This window comes from Conger conger, chromosome 18 (assembly GCF_963514075.1).
Source record: "Conger conger chromosome 18, fConCon1.1, whole genome shotgun sequence".
In the NCBI taxonomy this organism is placed as follows: domain Eukaryota; kingdom Metazoa; phylum Chordata; class Actinopteri; order Anguilliformes; family Congridae; genus Conger; species Conger conger.
The window spans coordinates 29,318,836-29,342,923 of NC_083777.1; the positions used below are offsets into that span (position 1 = coordinate 29,318,836).

The following is a 24,088-nucleotide window of genomic DNA, read 5'->3' on the forward strand; positions in this document are numbered from 1 at the left end:
TCTCATTCTTTCACAAAACATAAAATGCTCATAATTCAAGAGTCCAATTCAATACGTCTGATTGCCTAGATTCTGGAAAACAACCAGTCTGATAACATCCAAATTCAGGTTCCTCCTTTTCTGCATGATTTGACTCCAGAACAGTGCTGCGTAAGAAGCTTTTGAGCCCGTATCAGGTCATGAAGACAAACGAGTCCAGTTCAAACCAGGATGGGCCAGGAAGGTCCAGTGACGGACTGGCAGCCAGTCCAGGGTGCATTCCTGCCTCTTGCCCAAAGCCAGTGCAGTTCTGAAGCGTAAATACAACCTTGAATTCTCTTCGGCCAATTTGACCTCTTCGTTTTTAACCGACGCCTCCGCGGAAGGTTCCGCCCAGCAGCTCAGCAAAGACGAGTGGATTACACAAGTGCTTATATAAGCGCTTAGTTTGGGCAAGCGGAGCATCACTGCACCCAACGGCTGCCTGCCACAAAAAAAGAGACAAGAAGAAGCGGCGGAAGGTTTGTTGCAAAATGTCAGCCAGTTGGAAGATGGCGCTGGCCCTCCTCGCGATGTCTCTGGCGGTGGCAGACGCTCTGCGGATCATTGGAGGACCCACTGACGCCGATCTGAATGACCCGGATGTCAAAAAAGCCTTGAAGTTTGCTGTGGATCAGACCATCAGTCACAGAAACACTACTTTCCTCAGAAAAATGACAGGTGCAGGCTCGGGCAAGCAACAGGTCAGTTGGCCGATTTTCAAACTGGGTTAGCTGTTCAAACCTGCCATTGTTAAAGAGAGGGGAAGAGATTGGGTTGGATTCTTTTAATTTATTATTATCTGTTTAGTAGAGAGATACTCAGAGATATTCAAACCACCCTGTCGGGCACCAACAACCATTCCACAGTCAAAGTCACTTGGATCACATGTCTTCAACATTCTGACATTTGGTCTGAAAAACAGCTGAACCTCTTGACCATGTCTGCATGCTTTTATGCATTTACACATTTAGTTACTGCCACATGATTGACCGATTACATATTTGCATTAACAAGCCAATATACAGGACTACCTTATGAAGTGATCACTGAGTGCAGGTGAATAATTTTGTGGGAAAAGAAAATGAAATTTGCCTTCCTGTCACTCCTGCTCTTTATAAATTAATGTAATGCGATATTGTATGGTATGGGTGCAGGTCAGTATCCCACGTGGTGGGAGTATACCGTTTCTACTGTAAGAGGGCCGTTAGGCACTGTCCCCACTGCTTATGCATCTCACGTGGTTCTTCACCTGTTCTTCATCCTCTTGAAAAAATGAATGTCATGTCAGGTAATTCATGATGCACGCATTGCTTCTGAACACAGCTGGTCGTAGGCATGATGTACATTCTCTCGGCGAACATGGCCACAACCAACTGTGCAAAGGGCGAGGACGAGACCAAGTGTGATATACATGAAGACCAACGCATCGCATTCGTAAAGTTTCTCCATTTCTACCTCCACATTCCCACTCTCTCTGTACACACTATCCATGTTCAGTCCATTTCTACCTCCACATTCTCACTCTCTCTGTACACACTATCCATGTTCAATCCATTTCTATCTCCACATTCCCAATCTCTCTGTACACACTATTCATGTTCAGTGCAGAAGCCCCGTTTTGTACAGCATCCTATTGATTTTTTTTTTTTTTTTTTTAATGAATTCTTACGAACACAAACCTGCTGTGGACACTTTCCTCTTTTTCCGAACAGTTTTGTTCATTAGTTTTGTATACACACAACGTACCAACCACCTCCACCTCCTCCTCTCCGATCACACGATTCATTCAGTCACATAAAACAACAGTCATTCACTTCACAAACTGTCATCGCCCATCACTACCAAGAGATACAAACAAACATTTCTTATAACTTGCTCTCTCTCTCATTTGTTTCAGCAAGAGAAATGCATTTTCCACGTGTGGGAGAACCCCTGGCATGGTGGACACGAGATGTTTCAAACTGGTTGTGTGGCTTAAATGCATCAAGAAGAAGAGGCTGCATCACTCGAACTTCAATCACCGAAGATAAGAGTCTCTTACTGAATCAGCCTGGCTAGTGGATACTCTCAAACGCAAATTCAGAACTCTGCTTCTAACCCCCGGAAACTTTTCTCCATTTTCTCCTCTCTCCTCAACGCACCGCCTCCTCCTCCTCAGTCCTCCTTCGCTGCTGATGACTTTGCTGATTTCTTCGATGAGAAGGTCGCAGTCATCCGCAGATCCTTTACAACCGCCGCCCCCCTCACTGTGCCCTTCCCCCCCTCTAGGCCCATCCCTTCCTTTTCCACTTTCTCCCCCCTTACAGACTCTAATGTTTCTCAACTCCTGCTCTGCCACCGCCCTACAACCTGTGCCCTTGACCCTATCCCCTCTTCTCTTCTCCAAACTATCACACCTGACATTCTCCCATTTGTCACCTCCCTTGTCAACTCCTCCCTGTCTTCCGGCTGTTTTCCGGCATCCTCCAAGAGGGCCCACATCACTCCGCTGCTAAAAAAGCCTACCCTGGATCCCTCCATCATCCAGAACTACCGCCCGGTATCTCTTCTTCCTTTCCTTTCTAAAACTATAGAACGAGCCGCTTCTACTCAACTTTCTTCCTTCTTTTCTAACAACAACCTGCTAGACCCCCATCAGTCTGGCTTCAGATCGGGCCACTCGACAGAGACTGCGCTCCTCTCCGTCAGTGAGTCACTTCATGCCGCACGAGCAGCCTCCCTCTCCTCTGTCCTCATTCTTCTAGATCTCTCTGCTGCCTTCGACACTGTGGATCACTCCATCCTCCTGTCTGCCCTGTCAGCAACGGGCATCTGTGGCACAGCCCTGGACTGGATTGAGTCCTACCTCTCTGGTCGCTCCTTCCAGGTTGCCTGGGCTGGTTCGGTATCGACACCTCGGCCCCTCGCCACAGGAGTTCCCCAGGGCTCAGTCCTTGGCCCGCTTCTTTTTTCTCTCTACACTCGCTCCCTTGGCCCTGTGATCACTGCACATGGGCTATCCTACCACTGCTATGCGGACGATACCCAACTCTTCGTCTCGTTCCCGCCGTCTGATACGCAGGTTTCAGCCCGTATCTCTGCTTGCCTGAGGGACATCCAGAGCTGGATGGACAACCACCATCTAAAGCTCAACCCAGGTAAAACTGAAATGATATTCATCCCTGCTAATACCTCTCCCCATCTGGATCTCTCCATTTCCCTCGGGGATACCACACTCACGCCGTCACCCAGTGCAAGGAACCTCGGCGTGGTGATGGACAGCAGACTGTCCCTTTCCGAGAACATTGCGGTGGTGACCCGGTCTTGCAGGTTCTTCCTATACAACATACGGAGAATCCGCCCCTTTCTCACCCCCTACTCGACCCAGCTCCTGGTCCAAGCGATGGTTCTGTCCCGCCTGGACTACTGCAATTCCCTCTTGGCTGGCCTCCCAGCGTCTGCCATCAGACCCCTCCAACTCATCCAGAATGCAGCAGCTCGTCTGGTCTTCAACCTTCCCAAATACTCACACGTCACCCCCCTGCTTACTTCCCTCCACTGGCTGCCTGTCATGGCTCGCATCAAATTCAAAACATTGGTGCTAGCCTTCCAAGCAGTTAAAGGGTCTTCCCCAGCTTATCTGCAAAAAATCATCAGACCCTACACCCCTGCCAGACCTCTTCGTTCAGCCTCCACAGGCCGCTTGGCACCTCCCCCTCTCAGAACCTCCACCTCACGCTCACGACTACTGTCTGTTCTGGCTCCACGGTGGTGGAACGAACTCCCCGTTGAGGTCAGAACTATAGAATCCCTCCCCACCTTCAAGCGCAAGCTGAAGACACACCTCTTCAAACAGCACCTCTCCCCATCCCTCCCTACCTCCCTGTGAACCTTAATTGTTGTCTCTGTGACTTGTGTATCAGTATTTTAGTTGGCTAGGTAAGCAGTGTTTGGATAGTTAACTTTGGTGACTTTTGCTCTGTTTGTTTGTTTGTTCAAAAAAAAAAAAAAAAAAAAAAAAAAAAAAAAAAAAAAAAATGGCCCTTGTCCTTATCTTTGTTGTACAGGTAGCAGTTGAAATTGTACTTACCTCTAGGGTCTTTCAGCGAACTTATCCCTGGTTATGGGTATGCACTTTGTTGTACGTCGCTCTGGATAAGAGCGTCTGCCAAATGCCAATAATGTAATGTAATGTAATGTAATGTAATCAACCCAAATCAACCATATTTCTTCACCCATCTTCTGAAATCCATTAAATGTTTTGTGCGTTTCTCAATCTTTCTTTTGGCCGTTTGTTATTCATTCCGCAAAATAAAAGTAGAGCTGGCAGTACAAGCTTTGCAATAAATAATAATATTGGAACTAGCCTAACAAATGACTGTTAAAACACTGCAATGTTTCTCTCTCACTTTTTTCAGTTTGCCACTCTGTTGTTTTCCCACAACATAACAAAAAAATATATTATGATGAGAACAGGCCATTCAGTCCAGCAATGCATTTTCTTACCACTAGAGGGTACTACTGCTTATTTTGCCACACAGTGACCACTCTGTGTGAAAAAATACTTCCAAATGTCTGTGCAGAATTGATTTCCATTCATGCCACTTTCGTTCTTTATACATGGAATCAATATGGTGGTCCTTCTTTGAACCTTTTCCAGCACCTCTATGTCTTGTGTAGTATGGTACCTGGAACTGCACACAATACTCTACAAGTGTGGGCTGACAAGGTTATTGTATAAGGGGAGTATAACTTCCTTAGATTTACACTCAGTACTCTTGGCTATGTATCCCAGCATTCTGTTGGCCTTTTTTTCTCCCGCTTTTCTTTATTTTTTACTGCTACAGCACATAGACTAGGGGGTAATATTTGATCAAAGCCTTTCAGGTTCTAGTCACTTTTAACTTGATCACATTCCAAATGTGGAAACCAAAATATCAGTGCCACTGCCGTCTTAACAGTCGGCCATCTTGCCTTCATCGAGGGCAGTTTCACGAAACCTCGCTGTTTCAAAATGCGGAGCTTCACATTCTACCCTCGGTCCAGTGTGTTTATTTAATCAGAGCTTTCAGTTCATTTCAGAGCCACGTTTACAACTTTCTGAATCGAAAAGTAACACTCAGATACATGAAATTAAATGTTTATGGACATAGGCTTTGGTTAAAAAAAAAAAAGTAGGCCTATCACGCATACGCGTAGGTTTGGAGGGAGATGTCACCCCCAATACTTTCTTAGAAATTATCCTTCCAATGACACAAGCAGCAGTGTGAAATAAAACCTACTGATATGCTTGCCGCCTTCTTCCGTCCAAGCACAATTATGAAATCAACAGATTTAGCCAATAGCACCACCAAGTGGTAATGTCTCATATCTCGGTTTCAGAGGGAAAGAAGGCTGAAGTAACTGGCGTTTCCTCAAATACACTTCAATCACCAACTAAAACAGACCTCCCATCGCCAGTTAAACTCGAAGCAGTGGGAAATATTAGCTTAGTTTTGACACACACAAAACTACCATGTTCATTAAACAATAGAGCAGTGTGTGGCAACTGACGCGGTTTCCTCCGCTGCTTCGGTAAAAGTGGACGCGGTCTTAAAAAGTTTCTTGGTCTGTTGTCATGACCAGAACAAATTATAACACGCAAGCCCTTACAAGATATTCACAAGTTGTACTCACGTACAGAGCAGAGCTGTTCATTTTCCCTTCAAAGAAAACAATAAAATAGAAAAATGTCGATGTGTCAATTCACGACTGCATCAATGCACACCTGAACTGACCAACACCGTCGTTAGTATTCCGTTACTGCGCATGTCTGTCCTCCTCACTCATGCTGAAAATGAGTGAAATACTTCACATAAAAAAAGAATACCGAAACTGCGGTCACATTGAGAGAATTGGGTGATTATCTAGCTTCTTATAATAAACATCTCCAAGTAAACATTCGGGACAAGTGGCTTAACAGGTCTTTCTGATTAGCCAGGTGTGTTCAGTCAGTTCCATCGTGAAAATATTGAAATACCAAGCTGCGCACACATATAACCCAGGCATATTATTTCACATGCAGTGGTTTGTTCCCGACCTAAATATGTTCTCAAGGCTTCCGTGCTTCTCCTTGACCAAGTAAAGCGAAAGTGTGTTTTTGACTCGGAGTAAAACGTCGTTTGACGTCAAAACGTCCAATTATCAGGGGATTTTCTGAGCTCAGCGTGCTCCACCGTCTCTTATTTCGGGCCAGTGTGACGCGTCTTTATTTGTTACGCTTTTTAATTGGCAGAGAGGATATTTTACCGAAGCACTTCAGGTGAAGTAGCTTGCTTAAAGATACAACGTGATACCCTAACTGAGAATGAAACCTGCAACCTCCAGGTTTTAAATGCAGTTCCCTCGAAGGCACACCTTTGCACAAGCCTGGAGAGACACCTCGCACAAATCTTCCTCTTGCCTAGTAAAATAAAACTGCATTCATATTTATAAACCACTTCACTATAGGCGGTTCTTCACTGAATTTGGTAAAAACAAAATCCTGAATAATTATTCACATTTACGATCGTGTGAAATATGCAAGTGCACCACATGAGGGCGCATATTTCTGTGAACTTACAGTATACAATTGATGAGTATGAGCCTAATGGAATTGAATAAATGTCCCTTAAACTTAAAGCAACATGTGCTTAATTATTATACCCCAAATAAACATATGTGAATACATTTTACACCACTGTACATTAGTCCAAAGTGTTACAGTGAGGAGTTGAATAACAATGAATTCCACAAAATATATCACACATTTTACTGAATTTACTGTTGTTTTATTACTTTGTGTAAAAATACAAAACAATGGAAAAATATAATTTCAATATTACTAATACTACAGGACTGGAGAGTCATTGATACAAAAACAGACTTTAAGTCGAAGCAAATAATACATTAGTTACATACAGTACAATACTTTACTCTGATAGATTTATATTTGAGGTCTTCCAAAGATTTTTAATTGATAAAATCAGTCAATTGCTAATTTGTTTATTTTAAAGGAGAGTGGGACAGTCCCTAATTTCACGTTTCAGTTCATTCAGACAGGTAGGGAGCAGAGGGACTAAAGACCTGTCTACACCGAGAACTACAACTACAACCACAACTATAAAAGTTCACACCATAAATATCAGGAAAAGGAGAGTAACGAACGATATCACTAGGATCAGTCAGAGTGATTTCTAGCTCCTTGAATGATAGAAAACTGATAGGCTCAAAATCCATCCAAATTTACTGCAAGTCACATTCAAAATGGCAGATGGCATAGGCAAGAGACAGAAAGTTTACAGAATGTTATTGTTCATCGGTGATGATGCTCACATCTTTATTGTTATAATCATAGTTATAGTTGCAGTTATAGAGTTATCATTCATCGATGTGGATGCTCACATTGTTATTGTTACAATCATTGGTATAGTTGCAGTAATAGTTATCGTTCTTGGTGTGGATGCTCACATCATTATTGTTATAATCATAGTTATAGTTGCAGTTATAGAGTTATCATTCATCGGTGTGGATGCTCACATCGTTATTGTTATAAATCATCGTTATAGTGATCGTTCTTGGTGTGGATGCTCACATCGTTATTGTTATGAATCATAGTTATAGTTATCGTTCTTGGTGTGGATGCTCACATCGTTATTGTTATAATCAGTTATAGCTGCAGTAATAGTTATCGTTCTTGGTGTGGATGCTCACATCGTTATTGTTATAAATCATAGTTATAGTTATCGTTCTTGGTGTGGACAGGCCTGAACAGAGTGGGAAGGAATCACAGCTGAGATGACCATGTTGGGAGAAGCCCTGCCCACTTGGGGGATTGCATATGTGCTTGAGAGTCCAGTGTCAACAGCAAGAAAACCAAGACGACAATCATCTCAGATCTATGGAAAGAGGACCTCAAGTGTTTTTTCCAGACATTCTGTATATGAAATAGCACAACAAACTAAGTGCTTGGTCTAACTATGTGTGATCCAATAATCCATGACGTCATCCATGGCCCTGGTCTGGGCCATGCTCATAACAACCCTACAGACTACATAATAGAAAAGAACATACAAACTTGGCTAGCAGTACAAAAATATCAATTTTACAGACTTCAATGGCACCCAAATGCATTCATTGATAAAGCGTTGCATTTTTCAATAAAATATTATTTCATTGGGGACACCTGTCCCCTTTTTAAGCGTACCGAATGATCTGATCAGTCTTCTTTGGACCCAGCGAAGAAGCTTTTTGCGTTTTTATGACAATATGCCATACCAGGGCTTGTACTGACACTAATTTCAGTACATGGATTCTTCAAGAAGTCCATCTGAAAGAGTAAGAGGAAGAGTCACACACAAAGTCCGTCTTCTGAACACAGATACAGACCATCTAATCCTCGGCACATACAGAGATCACGTATGACCGGTACCATCATGGTTTACAGCTCACACACAAGTGAGAATGTATGTTTTCACGTGGTGCAGTGTGTACGCACCAGATTGTATGTGTTGTGTTTAAAGGTACAATGGGTAATTTCCAACTTTTAACAGTCATGAAAGCTTGAATTATTGTACAGAATTGCACAATGTTTTGGTACAGAGTGTCGGGCTGCCAAGCCTGTAGGCACCTTTGCACTTGCCAGTTCCAGGAAAGCTTTGGCTGGTGTTGTGGTCTGCTAACAGGAAATCGATTGCCCTGACCAATGTAAATTCTGCCGCTATGATTATTTAACCCAGTAATAAAAGTTTAGTTTGCACACTTTACACTGCTCCAAGGTTTATTCATTTCCAAATTGTTTTGGAATTGGAATTGTTTTCCAGAACATTGCGAGCAAACATTATGCATTATATGCATTTCATAGTGTGTGATCAAAAATTGTAATTTGAAGTTTAACTTTTTATAATACTCATCATCCAATATAAAAATGTGTCTTGCAGCACTGAACATCTGTTCCGGTGCTGGTATATTTAATACAGTTTAGTTTTAGAATCAGAAGCAGGTAAATACTGAAGTTTAGGAGGTGAAGTAGAGTGGAACAAGTACAATTCATGCAAAAAGCCACTAGTTTGGTGTTAGCAAATGTGACAGAATGGTTTAGTCCAGGGGTCTCCAATCTTATCCTAAAAGGGCCGGCGTGGGTGCAGGTTTTTGTTTTAACCCAGCAGTAACACACCTGATTATACTAATGAACAAATCGTGGTCTTTAATCAAGACCTAGATGAGTAGAATCAGCTGTCTTAGTCTTGTGCTAAAACAACAACCTGCACACACACCGGCCCTTTCTGGATAAGATTGGAGACCCCTGGTTTAGTCTAATAGACAGACAGAGCCTGAGAGCAGCACAACATCAGCACAGGAGAGTGTTAATGAAAACAATACAGGTAAGTACATTACTGGACCACATGCCCTTTGAGTGCGTTAGGCTATATTGAAGCATTTTGAAGTAGTTTTACTGCATATATGTTTTCATATACGAAGAACCAAGCTAGCAAGTTCTACAAATGAACTACAAATGAGAATACAACTTATTTTTTTAATCACTGAGGAAAAAAGGAGAGCATTTAACTGAAACAAACTTTTCATTTTCATTGATTTAACTTGTAAGGGGTCCAATTACCAGCAGTGAGTCTTCAAAGGAGTGTGGTTTGAATGATTTCCTTTTGGAACACTTGCAAATAGACTTCAATAATCTTCAATAAAGTTTCAATAAACATTTTATCCGACTGGTTCCTGGTCAAAGATGTGTTGTCTTGAGAAATATTGAGAAGTGGAGTGGTCTTGCAATCTATGCAATTTCCTTTGAAAATAATAGCGTTTTATGTGAAGGGGGATACTACTTTTAGATACAGGTAGAACAGCACCCCTGTTCTGACCTGCGATATATTACACAATACTGGAACTGTACTTTCCTCGAGGGTCCTCAACGCACTTGCCCTGGGTTTGATTTGCACTTATTTTCTAATTCTTTCAAAACATAAAATGCTCATAATTCCAATTCAATTCAATACGGCTGATTGCCTAGATTCTGGAAAACAACCAGTCTGATAACATCCCAATTCAGGCATCTCCTCTCCTCTGCATGATTTGACTACAGAACAGTGCTGCGTAAGAAGCTTTTGAGCCCGTATCAGGTCATGAAGACAAACAAGTCCAGTTCAAACCAGGATGGGCCAGGAAGGTCCAGTGACGGACTGGCAGCCCGTCCAGGGTGCATTCCTGCCTCTTGCCCAAAGCCAGTGCAGTTCTGAAGCGTAAATACAACCTTGAATTCTCTTCGGCCAATTTGACCTCTTCGTTTTTAACCGACACCTCCGCGGAAGGTTCCGCCCAGCAGCTCAGCAAAGACGAGTGGATTACACAAGTGCTTATATAAGCGCTTAGTTTGGGCAAGCAGAGCGTCACTGCACCCAACGGCTGCCTGCCGCAAAAAAGAGACAAGAAGAAGCGGCGGAAGGTTTGTTGCAAAATGTCAGCCAGTTGGAAGATGGCGTTGGCCCTCCTCGCGATGTCTCTGGCGGTGGCAGACGCTCTGCGGATCATTGGAGGACCCACTGACGCCGATCTGAATGACCCGGATGTCAAAAAAGCCTTGAAGTTTGCTGTGGATCAGACCATCAGTCACAGAAACACTACTTTCCTCAGAAAAATGACAGGTGCAGGCTCGGGCAAGCAACAGGTCAGTTGGCCGATTTTCAAACTGGGTTAGCTGTTCAAACCTGCCATTGTTAAAGAGAGGGGAAGAGATTGGGTTGGATTTAGATTTAAAAACTTTTTTTTATTATTATTTGTTTAGTACAGAGATGTCACATGATTAACTGATTACATATTCTCATTAACAAGCTAGTATAAAGGACTACCTAATGAAGTGATCACTGAGTGCAGGTGAATAGTTTTGTGGGAAAAGAAAAGAAAATTTGTCTTATGTAACTCACATAGTTGCAATCTTGTTCTTTATAAATTAATGTAATGCGATATTGTATGGTATGGGTGCAGGTCAGTATCCCACATGGTGGGAGTATACCGTTTCTGCTGTAAGAGGGCCGTTAGCCACTGTCCCCACTGCTTATGCATCTCACGTGGTTCTTCACCTGTTCTTCATCCTCTTGAATAAATGAATGGAATGTCAGGTAATTCATGACGCAGGCATTGCTTCTCAACACAGGTGGTCGTCGGCATGATGTACATTCTCTCGGCGACCATGGCCACAACCAACTGTGCAAAGGGCGAGGACGAGACCAAGTGTGATATACATGAAGATGAACACATCGCATTCGTAATGTTTCTCCATTTCTACCTCCAGTTTCCCACTCTCTCTGTACACACTATCCATGTTCAGTCCATTTCTACCTCCACATTCCCACTCTCTCTGTCTACACTATCCAAATTCGGTGCAGAAGCCCCGTTCTGTACAGCATCCTATTGATTTTTTTATTTTTATGAACTCATACGAACACAACCCTGCTATGGACACTTTCCTCTTTTTTTTGTACAGTTATGTTCATTAGTTTTCTACACACAAGGTACCAACCACCACCTCCTCCTCCTCCCCTATCACACAATTCATTCAGTTACATATAACAACAGTCACTCACTTCACAAACTGTCATTCCCCATCACTACCAAGTGATACAAACAAACAAACATTTCTTATAACTTGCTTTCTCTCTCATTTATTTCAGTACGAGAATTGCATTTTCCACGTGTGGGAGAAACCCTGGCGTGGTGGATACCAGATGCTTGAAACTGGTTGTGTGGCTTAAATGCATCAAGAAGAAGAGGCTGCATTACTCTAACTTCAATCACCGAAGATAAGAGTCTCTTACTGAATCAGCCTGGCTAGTGGATACTGAATCAACCCAAATCAACCATATTTCTACACCCATCTTCTGAAATCCATTAAATCTTTTGTGCGTTTCTCAATCTTTCTTTTGGCTGTTTGTTATTCATTCCGCAAAATAAAAGTAGAGCTGGCAGTACAAGCTTTGCAATAAATAATAATATTGGAACTAGCCTAATAAATGACTGTTAAAACACTGCAATGTTTCTCTCTCACTTTTTTCAGTTTGCCACTCTGTTGTTTTCCCACAACATAACAAAAAAATACATTATGATGAGAACAGGCCATTCAGTCCAGCAATGCCTTTTCTTACCACTAGAGTGTACTACTGTTTATTTTGCCACACAGTAACCACTCTGTGTGAAAAAATACTTCCAAATGTCTGTGCAGAATTGATTTCCATTCATGCCACTTTCGTTCTATATACATGGAATCAATATGGTGGTCCTTCTTTGAACCTTTTCCAGCACCTCTATGTCTTGTGTAGTATGGTACCTGGAACTGCACACAATATTCTACAAGTGTGGGCTGACAAGGTTATTGTATAAGGGGAGTGTAACTTCCTTAGATTTACACTCAGTACTCTTGGCTATGTATCCCAGCATTCTGTTGGCCTTTTTTCTCCCCCTTTTCTTTATTTTTTACTGCTACAGCACATAGACTAGGGGGTAATATTTGATCAAAGCCTTTCGGGTTCTAGTCACTTTTAACTTGAGCACATTCCAAATGTGGAAACCCAAATATCAGTGCCACTGCCGTCTTGTGAACAGTCGGCCATCTTGCCTTCATCGAGGGCAGTTTCACGAAACCTCGCCGTTTCTAAATGCGGAGCTTCACATTCTACCCTCGGTCCAGTGTGTTTATTTAATCAGAGCTTTCAGTTCATTTCAGAGCCACGTTTACAACTTTCTGAATCGAAAAGTAACACTCAGATACAAGAAATTAAATGTTTATGGACATAGGCTTTGGTAAAATAAAATAAAAAATAAAAAAGGTAGGCCTATCACGCATACGCGTAGGTTTGGAGGGAGATGTCACCGCCAATACTTTCTTAGAAATTATCCTTCCAATGACACAAGCAGCAGTGTGAAATAAAACCAACTGATATGCTTGCCGCCTTCTTCCGTCTAAGCACAATTATGAAATCAACAGATTTAGCCAATAGCACCACCAAGTGGTAATGTCTCATATCTCGGTTTCAGAGGGAAAGAAGGCTGAAGTAACTGGCGTTTCCTCAAATACACTTAAATCACCAACTAAAACAGACATCCCACCGCCAGTTCAACTCGAAGCGGTGGAAAATGTTAACTTAGTTTTGACACACACACAAAACTATCATGTTCAGGAAACAATAGAGCAGTGTGTGGCATCTGACGCGGTTTCCTCAGCTGCTTCGGTAAAAGTGGACGCGGTCTTAAAAAGTTTCTTGGTAGTCTTGGTCTTTCATGACCAGAACAAATTAGCCCTTACAAGATATTCATACATTTTCTACGACGAACACAAGTTGTACTCACGTGCAGAGCAGAGCTGTTCATTTTCCCTTCAAAGAAAACAATAAAATAGAAAAATGTCGATGCTTCAATTCACGACTGCATCAATGCACACCTGAACTGACCAACTCCGTCGTTAGTATTCCTTTACTGCGCATGTCTGTCCTCCTCATTCCTCTCAATTTCATGTTGAAAATGAGTGAAATACTTCACTACCGAAAGTGCGGTTACATTGAGATAACTGGCTGATTATCTGGTGGCTTTGTTTTAGCTTCTAAGAAACTGTTAATCTCAGTGTCCTGTCTTCGTACTCGCCATTGCTTCCTCCACCAAAATGACGAACCTCCTGTTTTCACTTTTAAGGCCTTATGTGCGATTGCTATGGAGAGAGCAGTCCTCATTTTGCGCTCTCGTATTTATGAAAATTCACTCCATAGAGCGGGACCTTTCGGCTTAACTTCCACACTCAGTCGAAAGTGTAGCAATCTGTTGCCAATTAAGCCTTAACAATGTTACATGGTCTAAATAAAAGTAAATATTTCTGATGGGAAAATATTGGATAATAAATATCTCCAAGTAAACATTTGGGACAAGTGGCTTCACAGTTGTTTCTGATTAGTCAGGTGTGTTCAGTCAGTTCCATAGTGAAAAGATTGAAATACCAAGCTGTGCACACATATAACCCAGGCATATGATTTCACATGCAGTGGTTAGTTACCTACCAAAATATGTTCTCAAGGCGTCTGTGCTTCTCCTTGACAAGTAGTCCCGCCTGGACTACTGCAATTCCCTCTTGGCTGGCCTCCCAGTGCCATCAGACCCCTCCAACTTATCCAGAATGCAGCAGCTCGTCTGGTCTTCAGCCTTCCCAAATACTCACGTCACCCCCCTGCTTACGTCCCTCCACTGGTTGCCTGTCATGGCTCGCATCAAATTCAAAACATTGGTGCTAGCCTTCCAAGCAGTTAAGGGGTCTTCCCCAGCTTATCTACAAAAAATCATCAGACCCTACACCCCTGCCAGACCTCTTCGTTCAGCCTCCACAGGCCGCTTGGCACCTCCCCCTCTCCAAACCTCCACCTCATGCTCACGACTACTGTCTGTTCTGGCTCCACGGTGGTGGAATGAACTCCCCGTTGAGGTCAGAACTGTAGAATCTCTCCCCACCTTCAAGCGCAAGCTGAAGACACACCTCTTCAAGCAGCACCTCTCCCCATCCCTCCCTACCTCCCTGTGAACCTTAATTGTTGTCTCTGTGACTTGCTTTGTGTATCAGTATTCTTAGTTGGCTAGGTAAGCAGTGTTTGGATAGTTAACTTTGGTCACTTTTGCCCTGTTGTTGTTGTCTTCAGCTTGCGTTTGAAGGTGGGGAGAGATTCTACAGTTCTGACCTCAACGGGGAGTTCGTTCCACCACCGTGGAGCCAGAACAGACAGCAGTCGTGAGCGTGAGGTGGAGGTTCGGAGAGGGGGAGGTGCCAAGCTGCCTGTGGAGGCTGAACGAAGAGGTCTGGCAGGGGTGTAGGGTCTGATGATTTTTTGTAGATAAGCTGGGGAAGACCCCTTAACTGCTTGGAAGGCTAGCACCAATGTTTTGAATTTGATGCGAGCCATGACAGGCAGCCAGTGGAGGGTAGTAAGCAGGGGGTGACGTGCGAGTATTTGGGAAGGTTGAAGACCAGACGAGCTGCTGCATTCTGGATAAGTTGGGGGGGTCTGATGGCGGATGCTGGGAGGCCAGCCAAGAGGGAATTGCAGTAGTCCAGGCGGGACAGAACCATCGCTTGGACCAGGAGCTGGGTCGAGTAGGGGGTGAGAAAGGGGCGGATTCTCCGTATGTTGTATAGGAAGAACCTGCAAGACCGGGTCACCGCCGCAATGTTCTCGGAAAAGGACAGTCTGCTGTCCATCACCACGCCGAGGTTCCTTGCACTGGGTGACGGCGTGAGTGTGGTATCCCCGAGGGAAATGGAGAGATCCAGATGAGGAGAGGTATTAGCAGGGATGAATATCATTTCAGTCTTGCCTGGGTTGAGCAGGGTTCATATTTATATTTGAGGTCTTCCAAAGATTTTCAATTGATAAAATCAGTCAATTACTAGTTTGTTTATTTTAAAGGAGTAGGACAGTACCAAATTTCACGTTTCACTTCACTCAAACAGGTGGGGAGCAGAGGGACCCGTTTTGACCCGTCTTGACCAGTCTACACCAAGAACGGGATGGGCGGTGTGCTCCCAACTGTCCACTTATCTTCTCCACAACAATCTCCATGACCCCAACCAGTCTGGCTTCAAGAGTGGCCACTCCACTGAAACCGCCCTCCTCGCGGTCACTGAGGCACTCCACTCTGCTAAAGCAAAATCCCTCTCCTCTGTCCTCATCTTCCTCGACCTGTCAGCCGCCTTCGATACAGTCAACCATGAGATTCTGCTCTCATCGCTGTCTGGGATGGGTGTCACAGGTTCTGCACTCGCTTGGTTTTCCTCCTACCTCTCTGGTCGCTCCTACCAGGTGACTTGGAGGGGCGCACTCTCCGACCCTCAACCCCTACGAACTGGAGTCCCGCAGGGCTCGGTTCTTGGGCCTCTCCTCTTCTCGCTATACACCATGTCTCTTGGTTCTGTTATCTCTTCCCACGGCTTCTCTTATCACTCCTACGCTGATGACACCCAACTCTTCATTTCCTTCCCCACCGACACCCAAATCACCACACAGATCTCTGCCTGCTTGGCTGATATCTCTGCGTGGATGACTTCCCATCACCTGAAGCTCAACCTTGCCAAAACTGAGCTTCTCTACATCCCTGCTAAGTCCTCTCCGTCAATCGACCTCTCACTGACTGTGGAGGACTTTGTAGTTTCCTCCTCCCGTACGGCAAAGAATCTCGGGGTGACTCTTGATAACTGCCTCTCCCTGGCTCCACAAGTATCCTCCACTGCCAGAACCTGCAGGTTCTTTCTGTTTAATATACGCCGCATCCGTCATCTCCTGACGGAGAAAGCCACCCAGCTCCTAGTCCAGGCGCTCGTCATTTCCCGCCTGGATTACTGCAACTCCCTCCTAGCCGGTCTCCCAGCATGCGCCATCAAGCCCCTCCAGCTGGTCCAGAATGCTGCAGCCCGCTTGATCACCAGTCAGCCCAGGTCGGCTCATGTCACCCCGCTTCTCATTGGCCTCCACTGGCTTCCTATTGCCGCACGCATCCGATTCAAGGCCCTAGTGTTGGCATTTCAGGCTGCTAAGGGGACTGCCCCACATTACATACAATCCCTGATCACTCCCTACTCCCCAGCTAGACCACTCCGGTCTGCCAGCTCTGGTCGCCTTACGGTTCCCTCTCTACGGGCACCTGGCGGTCGAGCTGCACGTTCACGCCTGTTTTCCGTTCTGGTTCCTCAGTGGTGGAATGACTTGCCTACCGCTGTCAGGACAGCAGAATCCCTCCCCCTATTTCGACGCAGACTCAAAACACACCTCTTCAAACTCTACCTTAGTCCTCCCTCCTGATTTACCCCGCCCCCCCCTTCTGATACCCCTATCCCTGTCTAACCCCCCCCCCAAAAAAAAAAAAATAATAATAATAATAATTGCACTTATGATGACGACTATATGTTTAGAACAGCAGTCCAGGTGTATTTTCCTTGTTCTGGATGTGATGCTTTGCTTTGACTTGTGGTAGAACCTATGCACTTGTAAATCGCTTTGGATTAAAAGCGTCTGCCAAATGACTAAAATGTAAAATGTAAATGTAAGAACTACAACTATAACCACAACTATAAAAGTCCACACCATAAATATCAGGACAAGGAGAATAACGAAAGATATCACTAGGATCAGTTACAGAGTGATTTTGTTCTAGATCCTTGAATGATAGAAAACTGATGGGATCAAAATCCATCAAAATTTACTGTGAGTCACGTTCAAAATGGAAGATGACATAGGCGAGAGACAGAAAGTTTACAGAATGTTATCGTTCATCGGTGTGGATGCTCACATCGTTATTGTTACAATCATAGTGATAGATGCAGTTATAGTTATCGTTCTTGGTGTGGACAGGCCTGAACAGAGTGGGAAGGAATCACAGCTGAGATGACCATGTTGGGAGAAGCCCTGCCCGCTTGGGGGATTGCATATGTGCTTGAGAGTCCAGTGTCAACAGCAAGAAAACCAAGACAATCATCTAATTTCTATGGAAACAGGACCTCAGTGTTTTTTCCAGACATTCTGTGTATGGAATAGCACAACAAACTAAGTGCTTGGTCTAACTATGTGTGATCCAATAATCCATGACATCATCCATGGCCCTGGTCTGGGCCATGCTCATAACAACCCTACAGACTACATAATAGAAAAGAACATAGAAACTTGGCTAGCAGTACAAAAATATCAATTTTAGTGGAACCCAAATGCATTCATTTATAAAGGGTTGCATCTTGAAATAAAATATTATTTTATTGGGGAGACCTGTCCCCTTTTTATAGATACCGGACGATCTGATCTGATCTTTTTTGTGTTGTTACGACAATATGCCATACCAGGGCTAGTACTGACACTAATTTCAGGACATGGATTCTTCAAGAAGTCCATCTGAAAGAGTAAGAGGGAGAGTCACACACAAAGTCCGTCTTCTGAACACAGATACAGACCATCTAATCCTCGGCACATACAGAGATCACGCATGACCGGTACCATCATGGTTTACAGCTCACACACAAGTGAGAATGTATGTTTTCACGTGGTGCAGTGTGTGTACGCACCAGATTGTATGTGTTGTGTTTAAAGGTACAATGGGTCATTTACAACTTTTAACAGTCATGAAAGCTTGAATTACTGTACAGTATTGCACAATGTTTTGGGACAGAGTGTCGGGCTGCCAAGCCTGTAGGCACCTTTGCACTTGCCAGTTCCAGGAAAGCTTTGGCTGGTGTTGTGGTCTGCTAACAGGAAATCGATTGCCCTGACCAATGTAAATTCTGCCGCTATGATTATTTAACCCAGTAATAAAAGTTTAGTTTGCACACTTTACACTGCTCCAAGGTTTATTCATTTCCAAATTGTTTTGGAATTGGAATTGTTTTCCAGAACATTGCGAGCAAACATTATGCATTTGATGCATTTCATAGTGTGTGATCAAAAATTGTAATTTGAAGTTTAACTTTTTATAATACTCATCATCCAATATAAAAATGTGTCTTGCAGCACTGAACATCTATACCGGTGCTGGTATATTTAATACAGTTTAGTTTTAGAATCAGAAGCAGGTAAATACTGAGGTTTAGGCGGTGAAGTATAGTGGAACAAGTACAATTCATGCAAAAAGCCACTATATTTTCACATACGAAGAACCAAGCTAGCAAGTTCTACAAATACACTACAAATGAGAATACAACTTATTTTTTTAATCACTGAGGAAAAAAGGAGAGCATTTAACAGAAACAAACTTTTCATTTTCATTGATTTAACTTGCAGGGGGTCCATTGACAAGCAGTGAGTCTTCAAAGGAGTGTGGTTTGAATGATTTCCTTTTGGAACACTTGCAAATAGACTTCAATAATCTTCAATAAAGTTTCAATAAACGTTTTATCCAACTGGCTCCTGGTCAAAGATGTGTTGTCTTGAGAAATATTAAGAAGTGGAGTGGTCGTGCAATCTATGCAGTTGCCTTAGAAAAGAATAGCGTTTTATGTGAAGGGGGGTACTACTTTTAGATACAGGTAGGAGGCCAGCACCCCAGTTCTGACCTGCAATATATTACACAATACTGGAACTGTACTTTCCTCGAGGGTCCTCAACGCACTTGCCCTGGGTTTGATTTGCACTTTATTGTATGTTGCTCTGGATCAGAGCGTCGGCTAAATGCCTCTAATGTAATGTAATGGCTACTCATCCCGTCTTTGAGAGATAATTTAATGTTGAAATCAAAATCGTGGTTGTTTTTAGTACAGTCAGCAGGTAACTGTATAACAATAAAGACCCTGAACATCCACTCTCTTTGCATTTGAAGTGATAACTTGCCACAAGATAAATATTTCGATTTTCTCATTCTTTCACAAAACATAAAATGCTCATAATTCAAGAGCCCAATTCAATACGTCTGATTGCCTAGATTCTGGAAAACAACCAGTCTGATAACATCCCAATTCAGGTTCCTCCTTTTCTGCATGATTTGACTACAGAACAGTGCTGCGTAAGAAGCTTTTGAGCCCGTATCAGGTCATGAAGACAAACGAGTCCAGTTCAAACCAGGATGGGCCAGGAAGGTCCAGTGACAGACTGGCAGCCCGTCCAGGGTGCATTCCTGCCTCTTGCCCAAAGCCAATGCAGTTCTGAAGCGTAAATACAACCTTGAATTCTCTTCGGCCAATTTGACCTCTTCGTTTTTAACCGACGCCTCCGCGGAAGGTTCCGCCCAGCAGCTCAGCAAAGACGAGTGGATTACACAAGTGCTTATATAAGCGCTTAGTTTGGGCAAGCGGAGCGTCACTGCACCCAACGGCTGCCTGCCACAAAAAAGAGACAAGAAGAAGCGGCGGAAGGTTTGTTGCAAAATGTCAGCCAGTTGGAAGATGGCGCTGGCCCTCCTCGCGATGTCTCTGGCGGTGGCAGACGCTCTGCGGATCATTGGAGGACCCACTGACGCCGATCTGAATGACCCGGATGTCAAAAAAGCCTTGAAGTTTGCTGTGGATCAGACCATCAGTCACAGAAACACTACTTTCCTCAGAAAAATGACAGGTGCAGGCTCGGGCAAGCAACAGGTCAGTTGGCCGATTTTCAAACTGGGTTAGCTGTTCAAACCTGCCATTGTTAAAGAGAGGGGAAGAGATTGGGTTGGATTTAGATTTAAAAACTTTTTTTTATTATTATTTGTTTAGTACAGAGATGTTCAGAGATGCTGAAACCACCCTATCTGGCACCAACAACCATTCCACAGTCAAAGTCACTTGGATCACATTTCTTCCACATTCTGACATTTGGTCTGAAAAACAGCTGAACCTGGTGACCATGTCTGCATGCTTTTATGCATTTAGTTACTGTCACATGATTAACTGATTACATATTCTCATTAACAAGCTAGTATAAAGGACTACCTAATGAAGTGATCACTGAGTGCAGGTGAATAGTTTTGTGGGAAAAGAAAATAAAATTTGTCTTATGTAACTCACATAGTTGCACTCTTGTTCTTTATAAATTAATGTAATGCGATATTGTATGGTATGGGTGCAGGTCAGTATCCCACATGGTGGGAGTATACCGTTTCTGCTGTAAGAGGGCCGTTAGCCACTGTCCCCACTGCTTATGCATCTCGCATGGTTCTTCACCTGTTCTTCATCCTCTTGAATAAATGAATGTAATGTCAGGTAATTCATGACGCACGCATTGCTTCTGAACGCGTCGTCGTCGGCATGATGTACATTCTCTCGGCGACCATGGCCACAACCAACTGTGCAAAGGGCGAGGACGAGACCAAGTGTGATATACATGAAGACCAACGCATCGCATTCGTAATGTTTCTTCATTTCTACCTCCACATTCCCACTCTCTCTGTACACACTATCCATGTTCAGTCCATTTCTACCTCCACTTTCCCACTCTCACTGTACACACTATCCATGTTCAGTCCATTTCTACCTCCACATTCCCACTCTCTCCGTACACACGATCCACGTTCAGGGCAGAAGCACCCTTCTGTACAGCATCATATGAACTTGTTTACCAACACAAACCTGCTATGGACACTTTCCTCTTTTTGTACAGTTTTGTTCATTAGTTTTGCATACACAGAAGGTACCAACCACCACCTCCTCCTCCTCCCCTATTACACGATTCATTCAGTCACATAAAACAACAGTCATTCACTTCACAAACTGTCATCGCCCATCACGATCAAGTGATACAAACAAACAAACATTTCTCATAACTTGCTCTCTCTCTCATTTGTTTCAGTACGAGCGATGCACTTTCCATGTGTGGGAGAATCCCTGGCACGGTGGATACGAGGTGCCTGCCGTTCAGTGCGTGGCCTAAGAGCATCAAGAAGAAGAGGCTGCATTGCTGATGATAATCACTGATGATAAGAGTCTCTGACTCCATCAACCTGGGCTAGTGGATACCGAATCAACCACATTTCTTCACCCATATTCTGAAGTCCATTACATTTTTTGTACGTTGTTTGTTATTCATTACGCAAAATTTTGAAAAAAGTTGAGTACAAGCTTTGCAATAAATCATTACATTGGAACTAGTATAATAAATGACTGTTAAAACACTGCAATGTTTCTCTCTAACTTTTCTCAGTTTGCCACTCTGTTGTTTTCCCACAACATAACAAAACAAAACATTATGATGAGAACAGGCCATTCAGTCCAGCAATGCCTTTTCTTACCACTAGAGGGTACGACTGTTTATTTTGCCACACAGTGACCATCTTGGCTATATATCCTAGCATTCTGTTTTCTTTCTTTTCTTTTCTTTTCTTTTTACTGCTACAGCACATAGACTAGGGGGTAATCTTTGATCAAAGCCTTTCAGGTTCTAGTCACTTTTAACTTGAGCACATTCCAAATGTGGAAACCCCAATGTCAGTGCCGCTGCCGTCTCGCTAACAGTCGGCCATCTTGCCTTCATCGAGGGCAGTTTCACGAAACCTCGCTGTTTCTAAATGCGGAGCTACACATTTGACCCTCGGTCCAGTGTGTTTATTTAATCAGAGCTTTCAGTTCATTTCTTTCTGAATAGAAAAGTAACACTCAGATTAAGCTACATGAAATTAAATGTTTATGCACATAGGATTTGGTATCAACACAGTAGGCATATCACCCATATGCGTAGGTTTGGAGGGAGATGTCACCCGCCCCAATATTTCCATAGAAATGATCCTTCCAATGAGACAAGCAGCAGTGTGAAATAAAACCTACTGATACGCTTGCCGCCTTCTTCCGTCCAAGCGCCATTATTAAATCAACATTTAGCCAATAGCACCACCAAGTGGTAATGTCTCATATCTCGGTTTCAGAGGGAAAGAAGGCTGAAGTAACTGGCGTTTCCTCAAATACACTTCAATCACCAACTAAAACAGACCTCCCATCGCCAGTTAAACTCGAAGCAGTGGGAAATATTAGCTTCGTTTTGACACACACAAAACTACCATGTTCATTAAACAATAGAGCAGTGTGTGGCAACTGACGCGGTTTCCTCAGCTGCTTCGGTAAAAGTGGACGCGGTCTTAAAAAGTTTCTTGGTCTGTTGTCATGACCAGAACAAATTATAACACGCAAGCCCTTACAAGATATTCATACATTTTCGACGACGAACACAAGTTGTACTCACGTACAGAGCAGAGCTGTTCATTTTCCCTTCAAAGAAAACAATAAAATAGAAAAATGTCGATGTGTCAATTCACGACTGCATCAATGCACACCTGAACTGACCAACACCGTCGTTAGTATTCCGTTACTGCGCATGTCTGTCCTCCTCACTCATGCTGAAAATGAGTGAAATACTTCACATAAAAAAAGAATACCGAAACTGCGGTCACATTGAGAGAATTGGGTGATTATCTAGCTTCTTATAATAAACATCTCCAAGTAAACATTCGGGACAAGTGGCTTAACAGGTCTGATTAGCCAGGTGTGTTCAGTCAGTTCCATCGTGAAAATATTGAAATACCAAGCTGCGCACACATATAACCCAGGCATATTATTTCACATGCAGTGGTTTGTTCCCGACCTAAATATGTTCTCAAGGCTTCCGTGCTTCTCCTTGACCAAGTAAAGCGAAAGTGTGTTTTTGACTCGGAGTAAAACGTCGTTTGACGTCAAAACGTCCAATTATCAGGGGATTTTCTGAGCTCAGCGTGCTCCACCGTCTCTTATTTCGGGCCAGTATGATGCGTCTTTATTTGTTACGCATTTTAATTGGTAGAGAGGATATTTTACCGAAGCACTTCAGGTGAAGTAGCTTGCTTAAAGATACAACGTGATACCCTAACTGAGAATGAAACCTGCAACCTCCAGGTTTTAAATGCAGTTCCCTCGAAGGCACACCTTTGCACAAGCCTGGAGAGACACCTCGCACAAATCTTCCTCTTGCCTAGTAAAATAAAACTGCATTCATATTTATAAACCACTTCACTATAGGCGGTTGTTCACTGAATTTGGTAAAAACAAAATCCTGAATAATTATTCACATTTAAGATAGTGTGCAATATGCAAGTGCACCACAAGAGGGCGCATATTTCTGTGAACGTTCAGTATACAATTGATGAGTATGAGCTTAATGGAATTGAATAAATGTCCCTTAAACTTAAAGCAACATGTGCTTAATTATTATACCCCAAATAAACATATGTGAATACATTATACACCACTGTACATTAGTCCAAAGTGTTACAGTGATGAGTTGAATAACAATTAATTCCACAAAATATCTCACACATTTTACTGAATTCAGTTGTTTTATTACTTTGTGTAAAAATACAAAACAATGGAAAAATATAATTTCAATATTACTAATACTACTGAACTGGAGAGTCATTGATACAAAAACAGACTTTAAGTCGAAGCAAATAATACATTAGTTACATACAGTACAATACTTTACTCTGATAGATTTATATTTGAGGTCTTTCAAAGATTTTCAATTGATCAAATCAGTCAATTGCTAATTTGTTTATTTTAAAGGAGAGTGGGACAGTCCCTAATTTCACGTTTCAGTTCACTCAGACAGGTAGGGAGCAGAGG

The 24,088-nt window shown here is 43.1% G+C and overlaps 2 protein-coding genes and 1 long non-coding RNA gene across 3 annotated transcripts; all 3 read left to right on the forward strand.

The window, feature by feature from the left end:
* Nucleotides 1–437: 437 nt before the first annotated feature.
* LOC133117881 (cystatin-like) lies at nt 438–2,063 on the forward strand. The gene is made up of 3 exons (XM_061227365.1): nt 438–722; nt 1,345–1,455; nt 1,919–2,063. Exons 1-3 carry the CDS (start codon nt 513–515, stop codon nt 1,997–1,999), a joined length of 402 nt encoding a protein of 133 aa, XP_061083349.1. The 5' UTR covers nt 438–512; the 3' UTR covers nt 2,000–2,063.
* An 8,338-nt stretch (nt 2,064–10,401) lies between these two features.
* LOC133118742 (cystatin-like) lies at nt 10,402–12,054 on the forward strand. The gene is made up of 3 exons (XM_061228926.1): nt 10,402–10,696; nt 11,183–11,293; nt 11,700–12,054. Exons 1-3 carry the CDS (start codon nt 10,487–10,489, stop codon nt 11,778–11,780), a joined length of 402 nt encoding a protein of 133 aa, XP_061084910.1. The 5' UTR covers nt 10,402–10,486; the 3' UTR covers nt 11,781–12,054.
* Nucleotides 12,055–20,743: 8,689 nt separating this feature from the next.
* On the forward strand, nt 20,744–21,616 carry LOC133117902 (uncharacterized). The gene is made up of 2 exons (XR_009706332.1): nt 20,744–20,851; nt 21,294–21,616. It is a non-coding gene; the product is annotated as an uncharacterized LOC133117902 (long non-coding RNA).
* Nucleotides 21,617–24,088: the final 2,472 nt, after the last annotated feature.

Excerpts from the sequence above, each read along its gene's own strand:
- LOC133117881 (XM_061227365.1), top strand. The coding sequence starts at position 513 with ATGTCAGCCAGTTGGAAGATGGCGCTGGCCCTCCTCGCGATGTCTCTG. Across the intron at positions 723-1,344 it reads CAGGCTCGGGCAAGCAACAG|CTGGTCGTAGGCATGATGTA; the intron begins GTCAGTTGGCCG and ends TTCTGAACACAG. Across the intron at positions 1,456-1,918 it reads AAGACCAACGCATCGCATTC|CAAGAGAAATGCATTTTCCA; the intron begins GTAAAGTTTCTC and ends CATTTGTTTCAG.
- LOC133118742 (XM_061228926.1), top strand. The coding sequence starts at position 10,487 with ATGTCAGCCAGTTGGAAGATGGCGTTGGCCCTCCTCGCGATGTCTCTG. Across the intron at positions 10,697-11,182 it reads CAGGCTCGGGCAAGCAACAG|GTGGTCGTCGGCATGATGTA; the intron begins GTCAGTTGGCCG and ends TTCTCAACACAG. Across the intron at positions 11,294-11,699 it reads AAGATGAACACATCGCATTC|TACGAGAATTGCATTTTCCA; the intron begins GTAATGTTTCTC and ends CATTTATTTCAG.